Here is a 19,497-nt window from a genome sequence, read left to right as displayed (position 1 = left end):
TACTTCAAATGCAAATTCTCTTCTACAGCAAATGGATCGTCGATGACCCTTAAACGAAGTAATCCAGCAGCCTCAAAACCGTTAATTCAGCCCAAGCCTCTGTTGCGTGCCTTTTGTGAGACTCAGCCCAGTCACCAGGCAAAAGCCATTGTCATTCCAGCTCTTCCCGCACTCCTGACGCTGCCCAAGCAGCAGCCAGTTGTTACTATTCAGCCGGCACCTCCAAAAGGTATATGGGTTAAGGTTGCAATGGGATGCATGCCAGGTCTGTGGTCGGGATTTAGCAAGTGATGTTGAATGTGTAACATGCAGAGACTGCAATTGCCTAAGAGAGGATTGCTAAGTATTTTTAATGTAGAATTGCTTTAAATGGGTGCAGTTTTAATAGGTCCAACCTTCAAATTTACATTAGTTTTCTATCACCTAGTGGCAAACATATCAAGTTCGATGTCTAAAATGGCTTTTTTTTTTGGGGGGACGACTTCCGGTATCCGGTGGCAACGGACGTCTGGAAGGCTTCTCCTGCCTCCAGTGTCCGAATCCGGCCGCCGCCGAGGCCCTTAGGGGCCAGGTGTTCCGAAAAGGACACCTGCCGCACGGACGGCTCGCCAGGGGTCTCCCAGCCGATATACAGGACTGGGGGGACCGATGCTGGCGCGTCCTAGGCTCGGCGGGGTCCGGAGGCCACAGGCCGCGGCCATTATTTTGGTCGTCGCCTGGGCCGCTGTGCTCGGTGACACCGGGGCTTTGGATTTATAATTGCAGCAGCCTGGTGGTGAACAGGGAACGGAGAAGAATTGAGGAATGAAGAAGGGAAGGGGATATCGGCAAATATGAGTGGAGTACTCCGGAGTGCGGGGGGGTTTTTTCTCCCCTGCGACTGGAAGGAGTACGAATCATTTTGGAGAGAGGAGAACTTACGGTTTTGTGGAGCTCTGGAGAAAGAGGTGATGGAGAAATTTAGGAGGGAGGGTTTGAGGCCCCTCCTCTGGGGAACAATGGTGGCGTCCAGCTCCCGCCTCCACTATGAGAATCTTGATGACATCACTTCCCTTCGGCTTCCTGGTTGACTAACTGTACTCTGGACTCGTTGCTCCTGTGAGTGCCCCCTGGTGGATCCGGAGGAAATTATAAGGATACTGTGCTTGCCTGAGGATTTTAAAAAATTTTTTTTTTTTAAATGGCAAAAGGTCAGAGACCAACTGCTGGAGAAATGGAGAGAATTCTGGAAAAGTTATCTAATATGGACAAGAAACTGGATGAAATAAGAGCAGAAATTGTGACTATCCAAAAGGATTTAAAGGATACTCAACAAGTCTCAGCAGAAAATAAGCAGAAAGTGGAAGGTCTGGAGGGTGAGATGCGGGCAGTGCAGAAAAGAGGGGAGACGACAAGCAATGCTGTGCTTGGACTACAGATGGATAAAATGTCTTATTTTCTTAGGTTTCAAAATTTGGAAGAAGTGGACCAAGAAGACTTGAGAGATGTTGTGACTAAACTGTTGGGAGAATTTCTTGGGAGAGGTGTTGATTTTATGAATTGGGATGTGGATCGAGTTTATAGAGTTAATTCACAATATGCACGCACGCATGCAGTTCCTAGAGAGGTTCATGTCAAATCAAAGACGAGAGATGAAATTCTTAGAAAACATAGGAGTGGGGCACTGACTTATAGGGGCAGGGAGATAGCCATTCTGAGGCAGATTCCCAGACAGGTACGTGAAATGAGAAAGAAATATTATTTTTTATCAAGCAAATTGTACCAGAAGGGAGTGGGCTTCAGATGGCTGATGCCAGAGGGATTGATGATTTTCCGGGAGGGCATTACGAAAAAAATTAGTACAATTGCGGAGGCTGCGGCCTACGTGGAGGAACACAAAGCCCTCCTGGATTTAGATGACCCAGGAATTGAAGAAGGGGAGGTTATAGACCATGGGGCGGAGGCGGCTGCCGCTGTTGCGGCCCTGGAGTTGGGTCAGGCTGAACCCAGAGTTCTGAGTTCCAAAACTAGGAAGTGACAAAGATATTTGGTATTGTGTTGGTTTTCCTTATTCTTTTTCGTATGATATTCTGATTATTCTTGACCCTTCCTTATTGTGTAAGATTGAAACTTAGCTACTTCGTATCACCTGCTTGCCATATGGCTGTTGTATGTGTTTAAAATTTTGAGTAAAATTCTTATCATGTATAAGAAAAATGAAAATTTACCATACCTGATATGTATTTGCATAAATTTTTTTTGACCAATAAAACTTTTTATAATAAAATGGCTTTTTGGAGCAAAATTGAGGTAAAAAGTAATTTAATTTGCAAATGGCAGGATTCTTGACCTCTAATTACTGGTAGTCCTTGCTTACCAATTGCTCATTCAGTGTCAATGTACAATGGCACTGAATAATGAGACACAACTGACCCTTGAAGTTGCAGATGTCACACTGCCCAGCACACATGTGATTGTGATTTGGGTGTTTAGCGAATGGCACATATTTATAATGATACCAACATCCCGTAGCCACATAACCACCATTTGCAACCCTCACAGTCGGCTTGCGATAAGCAAAGTGGGAGCGGCCAGCAGGAACTTGCAAGTTACAGTTAAATGAAGTTGCGCTTAATGACCCATGATGATTCACTTAACAATCACAGCTGGAACTGTCAAACTGCCATAAATTGGGCATGGTCATTTGATTTTTCACTTTATGATTGTGGAACCCAATTGTGTTGAGTAAGCAAGGACTCCAAGGAGTCCAAGCAAGCAAGGAGTCGCTTGCTCCTGGGAAGGAACGCTATGGCAAAGTTAAGACAGCATACTAAAAAGCAAAGACATCATCCTGCCAACAAAAGTGCGTATAGTCAAGGCTATAGTTTTCCCAGTTGCAATGTATGGCTGTGAAGGTTGGACCATAAGAAAGGCTGAGCATCAAAGAATGAAGGTCTTTGAACTATGGTGCTGGAGAATACTCTTGCAAGTCCCTTGGACTGCAAGGCGATCAAACTAGTCAGTCCTAGAGATCAACCCTGACTGCTCTTTAGAAGGCCAGATCCTGAAGATGAAAGTGAAATACTTTGGCCACTTAATGAGAAGGAAGGACTCACTGGAGAAGAGCCTAATGCTGGGAACGATTGAGGACAAAAGAAGAAGGGGATGGCAGAGAATGGAGGTGGCTGGATGGAGTCACTGAAGCAGTTCGTGTGAGCTTAAATGGTCTCTGGGGGGATGGTAGAGAACAGGAAGGCCTGGAGAAACATTGTCCATGGGGTCGCAATGGGTCGGACTCAACTTCGGAATTAACAACAACAACAAAGGAAAGACTGCCTGTATTAGCAAGAAATTGAGGATTTTTAATTAAAACATTGGGAAAGGATATTTTTTATTTTATTTAAACATAGGAAGATGTGATTGCTATTCTTTAAAGCCTTTTTTATTTTCATAAGGACTTTGTCTCCAGTGCATAAGTTCTCAGTCTACATATAAATAACAGTAATATAAAGGTAAAGGTAAAGATTCCCCCGCACATGCGTTCTAATCATTTCCAGCTCTAAGGGCGGTGCTCATCTCCGTTTCTAAGCTGAAAAGCCAGCAATGTCTGAAGACATCTCTGTGGTCATGTGGATGGCATGACTAAATGCCAGAGGCGCACGGAGCACTGTTACCTTCCCACCAAAGTCGTCCCTATTTTTCTACTTGCATTTTTTGCATGCTTTTGAACTGCTAGGTTGGCAGAAGCTGGGACAAGTAACAGGAGCTCACCCTGTTACATGGTGCTAGGGATTCAAACTGCTGAACTGCCATCCTTCTGATTCACAAGCTCAGTGTTTTAGCCACTGAGCCACCGCGTCCCCTAATATAATCATCATATACCAATAATAGAAGATTATAGGAAAGATGAGAAGGATTTTGTTAGAGTTTGCAGCGATCCAACTAGCACACAAGTAAATAATTCAGCAGGATTCATTTATAAAAGAAACTTGCTTATATACAATAATATAAAACATGATGCATGTATACAATACCCATGCAGCTCTTGCAATGTGGTAGCAAGTACAAGGACAAGAAGCAGAAGTAGAAGCAAGGACCAGAACTAGAAGCAAGCTTATATACACTGAACAGTTAGGCTCCGAGCCTCTAACATGGCTCACAACAGATCCTGTTTCTTAATCACCAAACAGTTCCCATTGGCTGACTTGTTGTTATGGCTAAACCAGCTCATAATTTCTTATACACTGACAGATTCATTATATCTTATATCATTATATTCATTATATCTTTCTGTTGTAAATATATCAAAATTAACATTAGTACATTGGAAGTGGAATGGCTGGCCATTAACCAGTCCTGGGCGATCTACATGATCTTGTCTCCTTTGGAAAATGAGTAGAAACTCACCTACACAATATAAATAAGCTAATGTTCAAAAGCAGTATATCTATGATTTTCAATTTTTGTTTACTTATAGCACATTGGTTGATAAGCAGCTCTGTCTAGATGTGTTGCTTATGAACAATTTGTGGATATTTTATGTAGACATTATGTGAGTTGTTGGTAGTGGGTAGCTTGGATTGATGCTGTAGAAGTGCCCCTCTGGTCTAATCTGCTCTTTTAACTATATAATTCACGTGCCACACATAGCAACCATTTTAAAATCTAATTATAGCTTCAAAAGTAGCAAGTGATATATGATATGCTTTAGTGTATGGTATTTAAATGAAGGAATCTTCAGTGTACAACACAAGCCTTTAGGTATGACTAAAAGCAACATATTTGAATTACTGGCTGCCTAGGATAGAAATGTTCTAGGCATATAATATGTTTAGCTCTATAAAATAAAGCAATATTTTGTCTTTTTTATACAACTATCATGAGGCAAAACATAGCATGCATTGAAATTAACACTTTTGATAAGTGCTAAATCACTATACCAAAACTTTTTATTCCTGTCTTAGGTCAGCCACTAATGTTTTCTCAGCCTGCTGTGGTTCATCTTCAGACATCTGGAATCCTTCCTGCTTCAAATCCAGCCATTGCTGTTAATGGTGGAGTAAAACCATTAACAGGTCACACCATTAGGGTATTACCACAATCAGCAGGAAAGAGTTTATCCTGTGGGAACCTAGCAGAAGTTAAGCCTGTTCTTCACGCCACTTCCTCAAACACAAACATAGATGTAAGTTCTTCCCAGCTTCTGTTTGTAATTAGCTCTTCCACCTGGAAAGCTTACCTGCTGCAGATCTGCTTTCAGGGTTCCAAAAACAGTTTACCCACGCACCACTAATGACATAATTGACAACATGCAGTGTCCAGTGAGGGATTTCACCTCCCAGCAATTTACAACGGTTTACAACTGGTCCTTGCACTTATGACTCACAGCATCTCTATGGTCACATGGTCAAAAATCAAGTGCCTGGCAACCAGCATGTTACTTACAACAGTTTTAGCATCCTGGTGTCACATTATCACCATTTGCTATCTTCGCAGCTGGTTTATAATAAGCAAAGTCAATGAAGACATATTCACTTAACAGCTTGTGATTCACTTAATGTCCATGGTGATCAGCTTAGCAAAAAAAGTTATAAAATCAGTGCAACTCACTTAATTATGGCTTTATTGGTTAACGGACATTCTGGTTGCAATTGTGGTCATAAGTTGAGGACAATCTGAATATAGAATACCAGAGAAAATTATATAAATTCAAGTAAGAAGAGAAATGGGATCTTCTGGAATTCTTAGGAATACTTGTTTTTGTGCAATATAATGACAACCATCCCTCCACCTTTTTCTTTAAAAAAAAACTATATTGTTGTCAATCGCCCTGTGTTGCGTCTGTTCCATTGCAAATTTTCTGAGCTTTGAACAGTTTTTTTCCCCATCATCTGTATTATTCCCAGGTGAATGTTCTAAAACGGCAGCAGCGCATGATAAAAAACCGGGAATCTGCTTGTCAGTCACGGAGGAAGAAAAAGGAATATATGCAGGGTTTAGAAGCTAGACTGAAGGCTGCTTTGTTAGAAAATGATCATCTTAAAAGAGAGAATGGTTCACTGAAGAGACAGCTAGATGACCTGGCAGTGGAGGTAAGCACATTAATTATGAAAAAAATATACTTCAACTTTCTTTTGCTTTACAGACCTGCAAAGATTGTAAATGTGAGGATTGGTATCACCATAATAACTGCGAGCAATCACTAAATGAATCAGTTACTAAACAGGAATTACCTGTAGATCTTAATAGTCATGAATAAAATAATTTGAGCAATTCCTGCTACCCTTGTCATCCAATACACATACCTGATTGAGCAATCCTTAGAACATTGATCAGGACATGTACATTTTGTGATTGTTTTATAGGCATATAATTTCTCCTGTTCATTGAGATCACAAATGACATTTGCAATAGTGGCAAAAGGATGAGAAAAACGAACAATAGTAGCTCGTATTGTTATTAACCAAGACTGCTGCCCCTTTATGGCCCTTTCAGTGTTGAAAGTGAAGCTACTTGATTATTATTTTTTCCATTTTCTATCTAGAATCAGAATCTCAAAGGCTCCCCTCCAAAAAGAAGAGCATTCTGCGTGATGGTGTTGCTTGCTTTTGTAATGCTAAATTATGATCGGCTAAGGTAAGATTCATAGGGAAGAATATATTTGGGGGTAGTTGCAAAATAAACACAAAATATAAGCTTATAATTTAATTCTCACTTCAGTAGCAGTTTTTTGGGATTAGCTGGTAAAATTCTATTGATTGCACTGACTACTTACCGATCTTCCACTGGAAACTCCATCTGCAGGCAAGCAGAATGACAATGATCTCAAGAAAGCCTTCTGGATCCCCCAGCAGAATCTTCTACTACATAGTGATTATACGATATACAGAGAATATTCGTTTCATTTTTCAAACGTGTTGTGTTTTGGTTTAGATTATGACAGGATTGGGAATTGTAGGGTCTGAATCCAGTAAGGTTGGAAATAAAGTCTGAGACAAGAAAAGATTGTTTTCAAAACACTGTACAGATACTCAACATCCAGGACTGAGAAATGAGCCTCGAAACGTCTATTACTGTATAAGGATATGAGAAAGTGACACGGGATTTAAACACTGGAGTCAATGTTTAAGTGTGGCTCTATTTCTGGATTCTGCTATAGCTGCTCTTCATCATTAATAAGAGCTTATTTTACACCTACAGTAAAGAAAACTTATCTAAGTCTCATCCTAGAGTCTTCTTCCACAGAGAGATTTATTGCTGTGCCCAGGTTAAACTATTACAGGAGCAAAATTTTCTTATAAAATAGAACTTAAATATTTGTGAAAGACATAGCAGTGGAATTGAGCATTGCAGGAGAAATATAACATATTCAAAGAATAGGGAGAACAGTTTTTGGCATTCAAGAAATCCATATTCCCGGTGTCAGCAAGAACTGACTAGGATTTCCTCAGTGCTTTTGTTGGCCATTTTCAGAAAGTTAAGATTATATGAGCAACATCGCTAACATTTATTATGGAGAGGTTTTCTTATACTATTCCCTGTACCATTAGCATTCTTTCATTGTTTTTGTTATTCTTTGTATGTATATACTTTACTGAAAATCTTACAATAGCTTCAAAGTAAGTAATAGTAGCACTTTGGCTAAAAGCGTGCAAGAAATTTGAAAATATCCAAGCTTTAGAATAATAGTTAAAATATTATTGATTTTTATAATCAATTCATGATCAAGGTCACGTGAAGTGTTAATACCACTTTATAATGCTTTGGTAAGATCACACTCAGAGTATTGCATCCAGTTTTGGTCGTCACAATGTAAAAAAGATGTGGAAACTAGAAAGAGTGCAGAGAAGAGCAACAAAGATGATTAGGGGACTGGAGGCTAAAACATATAAAAAACGGTTGCTGGAATTGGGTATGTCTAGTTTGATGAAAAGAAGGACCAGGGGTGACATGATAGCAGTGTTCCATGTCTCTCCCTCAAAGAAGAGGGAGTCAAGCTATTCTCCAAAGCACCTAAAGGCAGGACAAGAAACAATGGGTGGAAACTAATCAAGGAGAGAACCAAGCTAGAACTAAGGAGAAATTTCCTGACAGAACAATTAATCAGTGGAACAACTTGCCTCCAGAAGCTGTAAATGCTCCAACACTGGAAGTTTTTAAGAAGAGATTGAATAACCATTTGACTGAAATAGGGTTTCCTGCCTAAGCAGGGGGTTGGACTAGATGACCTCCAAGGTTCCTTCCAACTCTTATTCTATTCTGTTCTGTTCTGTGCTGTAGTGTTGTCCATTTCAAGGCTTTTGTGGAAGGTTTGTCTGGAAAGGGAAAGATCTTTCGCCTGGCATTTGTCTGCCTCATCAGTTTTTCATTTATATTGCTTAAACTTCCCAGCCCCAATTTCAGGATTGTTTCGTCCTTAGAAAACTTTTATAACTAACATGTGTTTAAGATGATATCATTGTTGGCAGGAGCAAAGCAGTTACTGTACAATTTAAATGAAAAATATCTGGTTTTTTTACTTGAGCCAGTTTTTAGCCAGATGTAGAAATCATATCCAGTTCAGCTAGCTGGAAAGATAGCCTTCCAATTTGTCAAAATAATATGTGGCCCAGAGAAGGTAGAGTAGAACTAAGCACTGACTGATGTTGGGCAAACGTGTATGGTGCTGATCAGGCTCCTTGCTGTGGGTTCTTCTTTTCCTCTTTCAATCTATTCATTCCATTTTGTTGAGCCATAGAGCTCAAAGGAGCCCTGAAGTTGGTCCTTGATTTGCTGAATTTGACTTTCAGGAAGTCATTGTTATCTCTACTGTGTGCCAAAGTCAGTAGCAGTACAGTTGAACATACTTTTTTATGTGCAGTATCTGGGGGAAAATTGTCTCTGCTGCTTCTTCAAGTTTGGCTCAAAGTTAACTTCCATGTTTAGTATAATAGAAAGTTTCTTGCTGAAGAGGCTACAACTCTTGTCAGGAACTCTCTTATGTGGTTAATGAAGTCACTGACTAGGAATCTGGAATCCTGTCTGAGGCTCATGCAAAAGATTTGTTCCAGTTCAAGAGGGACAACTAGGTTCTTGACCATATAAGAAATTATTTGTGAATAGTTCCAACTACACTTTCTTTAAAGAACAAGAATGCTTTTTTCAGTGTACTGAATTGTTAAAATTAACTGCAGGGAATAGATAACGCATTGCCTACACACAATAATTAGAGCAATGAATATTATCCTTATAGATTACAAGAACAATTCCTTGCTTTGTTGATTTAATACTTCACACTGGATATGAACTTTGTAAATCTAGTTGCCATAACATACCACACCAAACCACTTGTAGTAAATCAGGTTTTGGCATTATTAATTGTAAAGACTTAACTATAAAAAAGAAAGAAAGAAAGAAGGAAGGAAGGAAGGAAGGAAGAAAGGAAGGAAGGAAGGAAGGAAGGAAGGAAGGAAGGAAGGAAGAAAGAAAGAAAGAAAGAAAGAAAGAAAGAAAGAAAGAAAGAAAGAAAGAAAGAAAGAAAGAAAGAAAGAAAAAGAGAAAAGAAAAGAAAAGAAAAACAGTGCAATGTTCAGGGCAAAGTCAGAAGTAGTAAGTGTGTTCAAGTCATGAACAACCTAATTAGTGCATTGAGAAAGTATTCAGACCCCCTTCACTTTTGTCAATTTTGTTATGCTGCAGCCTGATTCTACAGTTGTTGAAATTCATTTTTTCTCATTAATCTACACTCAGTTCCTGATAATGACAAAGTGAATTTTAGAATTTTAAATGTTAGAATTTAAACTTAATGTATATTAAAATTCTAGACTTTTAGAAATGTCTGTAAATTTATTAAAAAGAAAAAATTGAAATATCACAGTGGTATAAGTATTCAGACCCTTCACTCAGTATTTTGTTGAAGCACCTTAGGCAGCAATTACAGCTTTGAGTCTTTTTGGGTATGATGTGATGAACTTTGCACACCTAGACTGGGGGATTTTCTTCCTTGCAAATCCTTTGACGCTCAATCAGGTTGGATGGCAACCGTTGGTGGACAACCATGTTCAAGTCCCTCCAGAGACTTGGGTTCAAGTCAGGGCTCCACAGAGTTATCCCTAAGCCACTCCTGTGTTGTCTTAGCTGTGTGCTTATGTGTACTTGTATGTTGGAAAATGAATCTTCAGCCCAGTCTTGAGGTCCTGAGCTCCGTGGAACAGGTTTTCATTGAGAATATCCCTGTACTTTGCTCCATTCAACTTTCCCTCAGCCCTGACCAGTCTTCCAATCCCTGCTGCTGAAAAACACCCCCACAGCATGATGCTGCCACCTCCATGATTCACTTTTGGGATGATATTGGGCAGGTGATGAGCGGTGCCTGTTTCCTCCAGACATAACGGTTAGAATTGAGGCCAGGCAATTCAATTTTGGTTTCATCAGGCCAGAAAATCTTGTTCCCCAGTCTGAGAGTCCTTCAGGTCCTTTTTTGCAAACTCCAAGTGGGCTATCATATGTTTTGCTTTGAGGAGAGGCTTTGGTCTAGCCACTCTGCCGTAAAGCCCAGATCAGTGGAGGGATGCAGTGATGGTTGTTCTTTTGGAACTTTATCCTATCTGCACACAAGACCTCTCTTACTAAGCCCCTTCTCTCCCGATTGTTTAATTTGACCGGACAACCACCTTTTGGAAGAGTCCTGGTTGTGCATTTCTAAACTTCTTTTTTCACTTTGCATTATGGGTACTGAGTGTGGATTGATGAGAAAAATAATGAATTTCAACAATAGTAGAATCAGTCGGCAGCATAACAAAAGTGACAAAAGTGAAGGGGGTCTGAATACTTTCTGAATGGACTGTAATTCCTAAGTACTTTGTTCCTTTCCTTTTCCTTTTTGTTGTTGTTGCTGCAGTAGCTATGTCATCCTGGCAACAGAGCCAGCTCCCTACTGAATTGCAGATAGATGATATGTTTGCACTGCCACAAGTAGCAGATAACAGAATAACAGAGTTAGAAGGGACCTTACAGGTCTTCTAGTCCAATTGTCTGCTCAAGCAGGAGACCCTAGATCAAGGCTGTCAAACTCCTGGCCTGCAGGCCAGATGTGTCACGTGCTGGCCATGCCCACAGCCAGTTTAGCAAAGGGGGGAAAGTCCTGATACATCACATGACACCACTCTGACTGATGTGAATTTGACACCCCTGCCCTAAATCATTCCAGACAAGTGGCTGTCCAATCTCTTCCTAAAAGTCTTCAGTGAAGGAACCCACAACTTCTGAAAGCAAGCCAATTAATTGTTCTCACTGTTAGGAAATTTCCCCTTAGTTCTAGATTGCTTCACTCCTTGATTAGTTTCCATCCATTGTTTCTTGTCTTGCCTTCTGGTGCTTTGGAAAATGGATTGAACCCCTGTTCTTTGTGGCAGGCTGTCAAACATTGGAAGACTTCTATAATGTCACCTCGGCCTTTTTTTTCACTGGACTAGATAAACCCAATTCCTGCAACTGTTCTTCATTTGTTTTAGCTTCCAACCCCCTACTGTTGTATTGGATTGTTATTCCCAGAAGATATTCAGCTCCAAGATTGTACTCATGGCTGTGAATGTAAAGTTTTTTTAAAAATTGTTTTTACTATGTTTATAAAAGGAAACAGGTTATGCTTGGTTCTGCATATGACAGATTTTTAAAGTAAGGTGTTCACTTTTGTGAATATATCCTAGAAAGCTTATAGTCAAATGCCAGCTTTGTCTTCCAAAAATGGAGAAAAAAAAAGCTTTTCTTTGTCTTAAATTACACGAGTCTCCCAAAGCCTTAATCTAGTTAAATGCTTATTGCCTTCAATTGCCTTTGGTTTTTTTAAAAAATAAAAATCACAAAATATTGCGTATTTTTGAGCTGCAAGACTTGGGGAAATTAGCTTGGGCTCAAAACATTGACCTAGATTCAACAATAAGAGGGGAGGAGAACTCTCCTGGGTCTCCCTTCGTTCCAATGGAAGCTTTGGAAACAATAATGTTCTCCCCGGAGGACCAGATTCACAGTATGGGCATCCTTCTCAATTCACAACAACCCTTTGAATAGGCAGATGGAGGGGATGCTGTGCCCATTTTCAGATGGTGTCTCAGTTGCACCCTTTCTGGAGAATCAGGCCCTGGCAACAGTGATGTACATGCTTGTTTCCCCCAGATTATATTATTGCAACATATACTACATAGGTCTGCCTATGAAAACTACTTGGTGGGTCCAAAAACGTAGCAGCCCACTTGTTAACAGAAAAGCGCCACTGTTCGCACATAACTCCAGGGCTTTAAGTGCTACCAATAGGCTTCGGAGTAGAATTAAAAGTAGGCATGTGATTGGTACCCTGGTACCTTAAGGACCACCCACTTGAAGTGGCTCTCACCTAACCAGTACATAAACCTCACATTTTGGTTTTTCATGTGCGCCACCATGAATTTCTGCAGGATGCAACATGAATTTAAACTACTGTGTCTCTTTCTTTCAGTGGGTTTGAATGGGGACCTGATTCTGCTGAACATCTTGCCAGCACTGGCTACCAAAGTCGACATCTTCTTGAATTTTCTGCAAATAGGCCTCAGGAAATGGATGGCAAGAATAATGACAGGTAAGCATAAAACTTTATACTGTAGTGTCTTCCAGTTTGCAATGTTCTACATATGCAAATATAAAAAATAGCTAATGTATTCCTTATTTCTACTTAAGGGTCCATGATTGTTTTTTTTTAATGGTATGAGCTATTTTCATCTGCTAACCTTCCTGTTGTGGCTCCAGCCCCCGCTCCCCCCCCCGGGCCTGGCCCCCTGCCAGAGAATGACTCAGAGAGTGAGGGGGAAGGGCCGTCAGGGCTCCCCTCCACAGGGCCGGCCTCTCTGGCTCAGCTCCAGGAGCCAGAGGCAGGCCAGGTGGAGGAGGTGACGAGGCCTCTGTCTCCTGTATCTCCCCCCCACCCAGGCAACAATTAGAAGGATTGCACCTAAAAAAAGGTATTCTATATCTATTCTAAAAAAGGTACTGAAATCAACACATCAGTCATTTGCAACTATTACCTTGACACAAATGTAATTTATAAGAAGAGAAATTAATTCCAGTTATTTCTTTTCTTGTACTATAATTACCTCCAATTTTATTTTTTCATTTCAAGTAGCTTAGAGCTGTTGTGGCTCCAGCCCGCCCCCCAGGCCTGGCCCCCTGCCAGAAAGTGACTCAGAGAGTGAGGGGGAAGGGCCGTCGGGGCTCCCCTCTGCAGGACCGGCCTTTCTGGCTCAGCTCCAGGAGCCAGAGGCAGGCCAGGTGGAGGAGGTGACGAGGCCTCTGTCTCCTGTATCTCCCCCCACCCAGGCAACTCTTCCAGACCCAGCTGTGGACAATCAGTCCTGGTTAGATCCCTGGTTTCGTAGACAAGAGAAGCGGGAACAACAGAAGAAGGGGTGGAGCAGGCCTAGAAAGTGCTGAGTCACGGAGCCACACCCCACAGGGTATAAAAGCAGGAGGGGCTGCTGTACTACTTTGTGACGGACAAAACAAACTGACTGGAGAAAACTTGAGCTGAACTATTTGACTGAGCATTTGGCTTGGATTGCTGTTTGTTCCTGATTTCCTGGTTGCTCCAGTAACGAGCTTTTGACACGCCGGCATCAAGGAAGATAAAGAAAACCTTGGCAGACACTCGCTGGTTTGCTGCCAGAGCTGATAGCTGCCGTGGACTAAATTGCCAGCTAATTGAGTCATTTCACGTGCCTCCCAGACTGAGGTGGGGGGACAGAACACTTCCTCTCTGTCTCTGGTGCATATATTATGTCTCAGAAATGTTGAAAAGTAACAAGACATGATTTCCCAAGTATTCCTGAGGCTATCAGTACTATGTGCCTTATCCCAAAGTCTAATCTTACAAGTTGGGGAATATTTTCACTGCTGTGAAATTCCTGTTCTCACCACTTAACAGAGAAGTGCTGTCTTTTCCAGGCAGAGTTGATATCGTGCATAAAACTGATCTTGCCATAGTTCTGTATGTATTTGTCAGATCTAAAATATGTGTTAAGAACCTTCAGCTGCTACAAAATGCTGCACGTTTTAACAGGAACTGCTCAATACATAGTTTTAAAATAAAATGAAGTTGCATGTTATTTGATATTGTGTTAATGGTTTCACTGAGCATCTGAACTTGCTGCTATCTAGAAGAAAAGATAAAAGGGGAGTGTTTTGGTTAATACAGGTAGTCCTCCACTTACGAACACAATTGAGCCCAAAACCTCTGTTGTTAAGTAAGACATTTGTTAAGTGAGTTTGCCCTATTTTACAACCTTTCTTGCCACAGTTGTTAAGTGAATCATTGCAGTTGATGAATTAGTAACTTAACTTACCAACTTATCAACAGTTGTTAAGTGAATCTGGCTTTACCATTGACTTGTTAGAAGGTCACAAAAGGTGATCGCATGACCTTGGGACACAGTAACGGTCATAAATATGAACCAGTTGCAAAGCATCTGAATTTTGAACACATGGTCATGGAGATGCTGCAAAAGTCATAACTGAAAACAGTCATAAGTCACATTTTTAGTGCCGTGGTAACCTTGAATGGTTACTAAATGAACTGTTGTAAGTCAAGGACTACCTGTATTTTGCTTGGAGGCTGAAAGCTAGTTTATAGGTACAAAAACTAACATTCAATTCTTCAGCTTCAGTGTAAAGTAGGGCTTTGGATTCTGTGCTTTTCCAATTGTTGTTGGGCTACAATCGTAGAAGTGGTCAGTGGAAAAGTACTTGAAGTCCAAAAGTATAGGAAGGCTTCCTGTTATTCACTCTAATGCTTTGTTCTGCAAAAGGACAAATGTATTTTAGCAGAATCTCTTCTAGTTTTAGTTCATGTGCGTCTTAGAAATATTTGTGTCCCAGCATCTTGCTGTCTCCCTCATTTTTTATGCAACAACTTTGTTTTTCCCAGCTGGATCAGTCTAACATTATTGGAAACTTGAAATCTTCTGAGATGTAGGCTTTTCCCATTCCAAATAGGCCTGTTCTGAAGCATTTTGTTGAAATAACCAAATTTTTAAAAAGGGCATTCAAACTGCTGGAACCTTTGCCTGGAAAATAATCTTATTATTTTCTTTGGACATAGCAAGCATTCTATGTAGTGAACTTGGAAAAGCATTGGGAGTTTCTTTCTGTGCTGAGACAGATCCATATCAATTTATAGCCTGGAAAACAGTTCATCTTTTGGTGTTTAGAGCCATGATCTAAGAAGACCTTCTCAGGGCAAGTCTGGGTTTACTGGCATATACTTCTGGAATGGGAATTCATTTTACTTTTATCTTAATATGCTTTTTCTCTGTTAGTAGGACTAGCACAGAGTTTAAGCTGAATATGGACCAAAAGCCAATGGAAAATCCTGTTCTTACTTGCCAAGGAAATAAGGCATGCCGAATGTAGAGGCATTTATTTCATTGTTTGTTTTCCCCAGAGCTTTCCCAATTTGCCTGGGCAAATTGTTCTAAGCAGTTCAGGAGAATAGGCACCAGGGTTGGAGGAGGAGAATTTTTCTGTAACATGCTGATGTAGAGAGAAATAGTATTGTTTAATTGTTTAACTGACCTTAATTAAGTGAAGAAAGAAATTCTCCTCGTGGAAAGTGAATCCATGCTGAATTGCTAAGGAATGCTCAGAGAATGATTTGAAACAAAAGATTTCCTCTTCCTATTATATTACTTCACAGAAAGTAATAATCCAGTAGAATTAATGCTACAGAGGATCAACATTGGGCATAACAGTGGGGAAAACAAGATGCAGTCTGTGCATAAGAATTTGTTAAATAAAGGAATCCAGCAAAACCTCTAGCAGGAGCTGTTTGTAAGATGGAAAGTTGTATTTGAATTTTTTGTGACAATTTGGAAGTATACCTCAAAACATAGTTGGCCCGAGATGAAAACTAAATCTTGTTTAATTTTAAGCCGTATTTCAATAAAATAAAATTAATTAGTTTATGTATTAAATCATTTTAACTTTATTACTTTGAAAAATTTGAAAGTACCGGTACTTTTTGCAAAGAAGTTTGCTGGATTGGAAATTGTGCACTACTCTATTATAGTGTGGATAAAACAAATACAAAGGAAATGTGTCACAACAGCCATACAAGGAGTATTTACCAGAGAAGGAATATATAAGGAAGAAGTAGTAGTAGTAATCATACTCTTTTGGAAAATGAAGAAATGCTTGGGGGAAAAGGAAAAACAACAGAAAAGCATGCAAATACCTATTTGAATGTTCCAAAATGCTACCATCAAGCATTTAATGTTGGTTAAGATCTCAATCCAAAACTTTTTAAACTGTATGTTTCGCTTCCTGGGGCCCCTCAGTGCTATGGAGAGAACACATGTAACTCAGGTTCTTGGCATTCTTTTAAGCTTGATTGTTTTGCAGATATTTCATTATCTGTCAGCTCTTATGATGATGATGTTACCTCGGTTGGTTATGGAATAATTGCAAGAAAGCCACCAAGCTCAGAGAGTATCAAGAACATAATAGCTTTGTTGGTTTATTGTTTATTTATTTATTTTATTTTATCACATTTATATACCGCCCTATCTCCCAAGGGACTCAGGGCGGTTCACAGGCAGGTAAAAAAGCACATATAAATACAGACTAAAATAACAGTTAAAAAACTTATTCTACATGGCCGAATTATTAAAAAGCAATATAAATAATAAAACCCATTTAAAACCAGTATAAATTTAAAATCTAATCCAGTCCTGCGCAGATGAATAAATGCGTTTTAAGCTCGCGACGGAAGGTTCGGAGGTCCGGAAGTTGACGAAGTCCTGGGGGGAGTTCGTTCCAGAGGGTGGGAGACCCCACAGAGAAGGCCCTTCCCCTGGGTGTCGCCAGACGGCACTGCCTAGCTGACGGCACCCTGAGGAGTCCCTCTCTGTGAGAGCGCACGGGTCGGTGAGAGGTATTCGGTAGCAGTAGGCGGTCCCGTAAGTAGCCCGGCCCTATGCCATGGAGCGCTTTAAAGATGGTTACCAAAACCTTGAAGCGCACCCAGAAGGCCACAGGTAGCCAGTGCAGTCTGCGCAGGATAGGTGTCACACGGGAGCCACGAGGGGCTCCCTCTATCACCCGCGCAGCCGCATTCTGGTTTCAGGCAATTCAGGTAGTCCTTGACTTACAACCATTCATTTAGTGACCATTCAAAGTTACAATAGCTCTGAAAAAGATGGTTTATTGTTTTTCACACTTATGACTGTTGCAGCGTTCCCGTGGTTACATGATCAAAATTCAGACTTTTGGCAACTGGCTCATTTATAACTGTTGCAGTATCTTGGGGTCATTTGTTCACCTTTTGCGACCTTCTGTTAAGCAAAATCAGTGGGGAAGCCAGATTCACTTAGCAACCATGTTACTAACTTAACAATTGTAATGATTCACTTAAAGACTGTGGCAAAAAATAGGGCAACTGTTATAAAATAGGGCAAAAATCACTTAACAACTGTCTTGTTTAGAAGAGACATTTTAGGCTGAATTGTTGTAAGTCAATGACTCCTGTACTACCCCAGAGATGTCAGTGTGACATTAGAGTCCAAATTCCACTTGCAGCTCAGGAGAAGATCCCTTCCTATGGGTGGCTGAGTGAACATTTCTAGAAGAATAACTCTTCTGATCCTGAGATTTTTAAGTGTGCCTGTAGTTGCTGTCTGATACCTCAATTGCCTAGAATGATTTCCATTGATGGTTTGCAAATGTTCTTGTTGGCTTGTTGCAGAAGTGTACTTTAGGCATTAAGTAAATGTGTAGTTAATCATCTTCTGATTGAAATTTGGCTTTTTCAGCTAATAGGTGATTCAAACCAACAGAGTGTTTCATTTCTAAGATAGCTACAGATGTGCCAAAAGCATAAATAGTTGGAAATGTTTTGAAAGCAGGCAGTAAAATGAGACCATTTGTAATGTCTTTACAATTAAAATTCTGTATTGTAAACTGCACAGGCATGAGTGTTGGAAGAAAGCCAATATAATTTGTGTTTGAACTTTCTGAAACAGGGGCCGTTTGGGGTAGAAGAATGGAATTTCCCATTCTGTCTTCCTCACACGTGTAATATCAGCATACTTCATCACTAAATTTGTAATATTTTAGTTCATTTGATTTGACTATCTACTCCCTGGCCTACATCTTAAGATTCCAGGTGCTGGTTAGTACCAACAGCTACTCTTCTGTTTAGAATAGCCAGCTCACTCGTTTGCTAATGCCTCATCTGTTTTGCATCTTTTTCTTCTTTCTGTGCTTGATTCTGAGAGCTCATATGGCACGGCTGTAATGTATTTCTTTTACACCCACAGCCTCATTCTTTTCTTGACTATGTTCCACCTAATCCCAGCTTTGATTCCCCCATGTTCTGTTTGACTGAGCCTGCCCTTCCTAACGTTCCAAGTATTCTTGTGTGGTCATACACGTGGCTGATTCTCAGTCCAATTTTTTTAGCCAGGCATTGTCCTTTTCTTTTCTTGCTCTCCCTTTTGAGCTTTTGCATCCTTGCCGACTGTGTCTTGTTATTCTCAGTTATTTCAGACTTGTATACTGGCTTCTGGTAAACTTTAGGAATTTCCCTTGCCTTGCTGTAGCTCATATTTTTTTCTTCCAAACTTCTCGCTTTTCAGGTAACAACGAAAAGCATTTCCAAATCTATTTTTCAGTTTTTGTTGTTGTTGTTATTGTTGTTTTGTTGTTTTGCCAGTTTCAAATGCTGGATTCTTGAAATACTTGGAGGGGAGAGTAACAACTCTCCTGTAGGATTTTCAGCTGCAAGGGTTTGTGCAGTGAACATAGATGCATTCTTTGCATAATCAAAGTGTTAGAAATGGGCTCAGACGTCATCTTCTCCAACAACGTAAAATCTATTAGAGCATCTCTGACAGACAATCATTAAAGGCTCTGTTTGAAGATCTCCGGTGAAGAACTCTGCACTTCGTACAGCATCCTGTTCTACTGGCTGATTCCTCATATATTCACATATATTTATAAGTTGTAACCTGGACCTACTTCCTTAGAGGTTTTTTAACCAATTGATTCTGGGCCTGCCTCCTGTAGAAATAAAGAATAAGTTCACGCCTTTTGTGACTGTCCTTCAGGTATTTGAAGACTGCTATCATATTTCTGTCTAGAGTTTTATTCTACAGGCTAAATGTACTCAGATGTTTTAAAGGTTCCTCATAGGGCCTGTTTTGAAATCCCCCACCATCTTAGTAGCCTTCCTCTGAACCTGTTCCTATTTGTCATGCTCCTTTTCAAGTGATGGTGCCTCAAACTAGATACAGTGCCCTTTGCCTAGAACAATTACTTCTTGTGATATGGATTCTGTGCTCCTGTTAATGCATCCCAAGATATCATTTACTTTTTTAACAGCTGTAATGCATTGCTGCTTCATATTTAACTTATGAGTACCAAAGGTATGCAGTCTTTTCACATGTACTACTGCCAAGATAGGCCTTCCTCATCCTACACATGTTCCTTTTTGATCCAGATGCAGAATTGTATCCTCTT

At 40.3% G+C, this 19,497-nt stretch overlaps 1 protein-coding gene across 4 annotated transcripts in view; it reads left to right on the top strand.

Moving 5' to 3' along the window:
* The window catches only part of ATF6 (activating transcription factor 6), a 101,663-nt gene that overhangs the window by 18,959 nt on the left and 63,207 nt on the right, over nucleotides 1-19,497 (top strand). For all 4 annotated transcript variants that reach the window (XM_058174551.1, XM_058174550.1, XM_058174552.1 and 1 more), the window contains 5 exons: nucleotides 29-229; nucleotides 4,944-5,164; nucleotides 5,886-6,071; nucleotides 6,524-6,615; nucleotides 12,452-12,571. In XM_058174551.1, coding sequence (XP_058030534.1) covers nucleotides 29-229; nucleotides 4,944-5,164; nucleotides 5,886-6,071; nucleotides 6,524-6,615; nucleotides 12,452-12,571 — 820 coding nt within the window. The remainder of the gene's footprint in view (nucleotides 1-28; nucleotides 230-4,943; nucleotides 5,165-5,885; nucleotides 6,072-6,523; nucleotides 6,616-12,451; nucleotides 12,572-19,497) is intronic.

Source organism: Ahaetulla prasina, chromosome 3, assembly GCF_028640845.1.
Source record: "Ahaetulla prasina isolate Xishuangbanna chromosome 3, ASM2864084v1, whole genome shotgun sequence".
Lineage (NCBI taxonomy): Eukaryota > Metazoa > Chordata > Lepidosauria > Squamata > Colubridae > Ahaetulla > Ahaetulla prasina.
The sequence above is the reverse complement of the archived record's forward strand: the minus strand, read 5'-3'. Positions and strand labels throughout refer to the sequence as shown.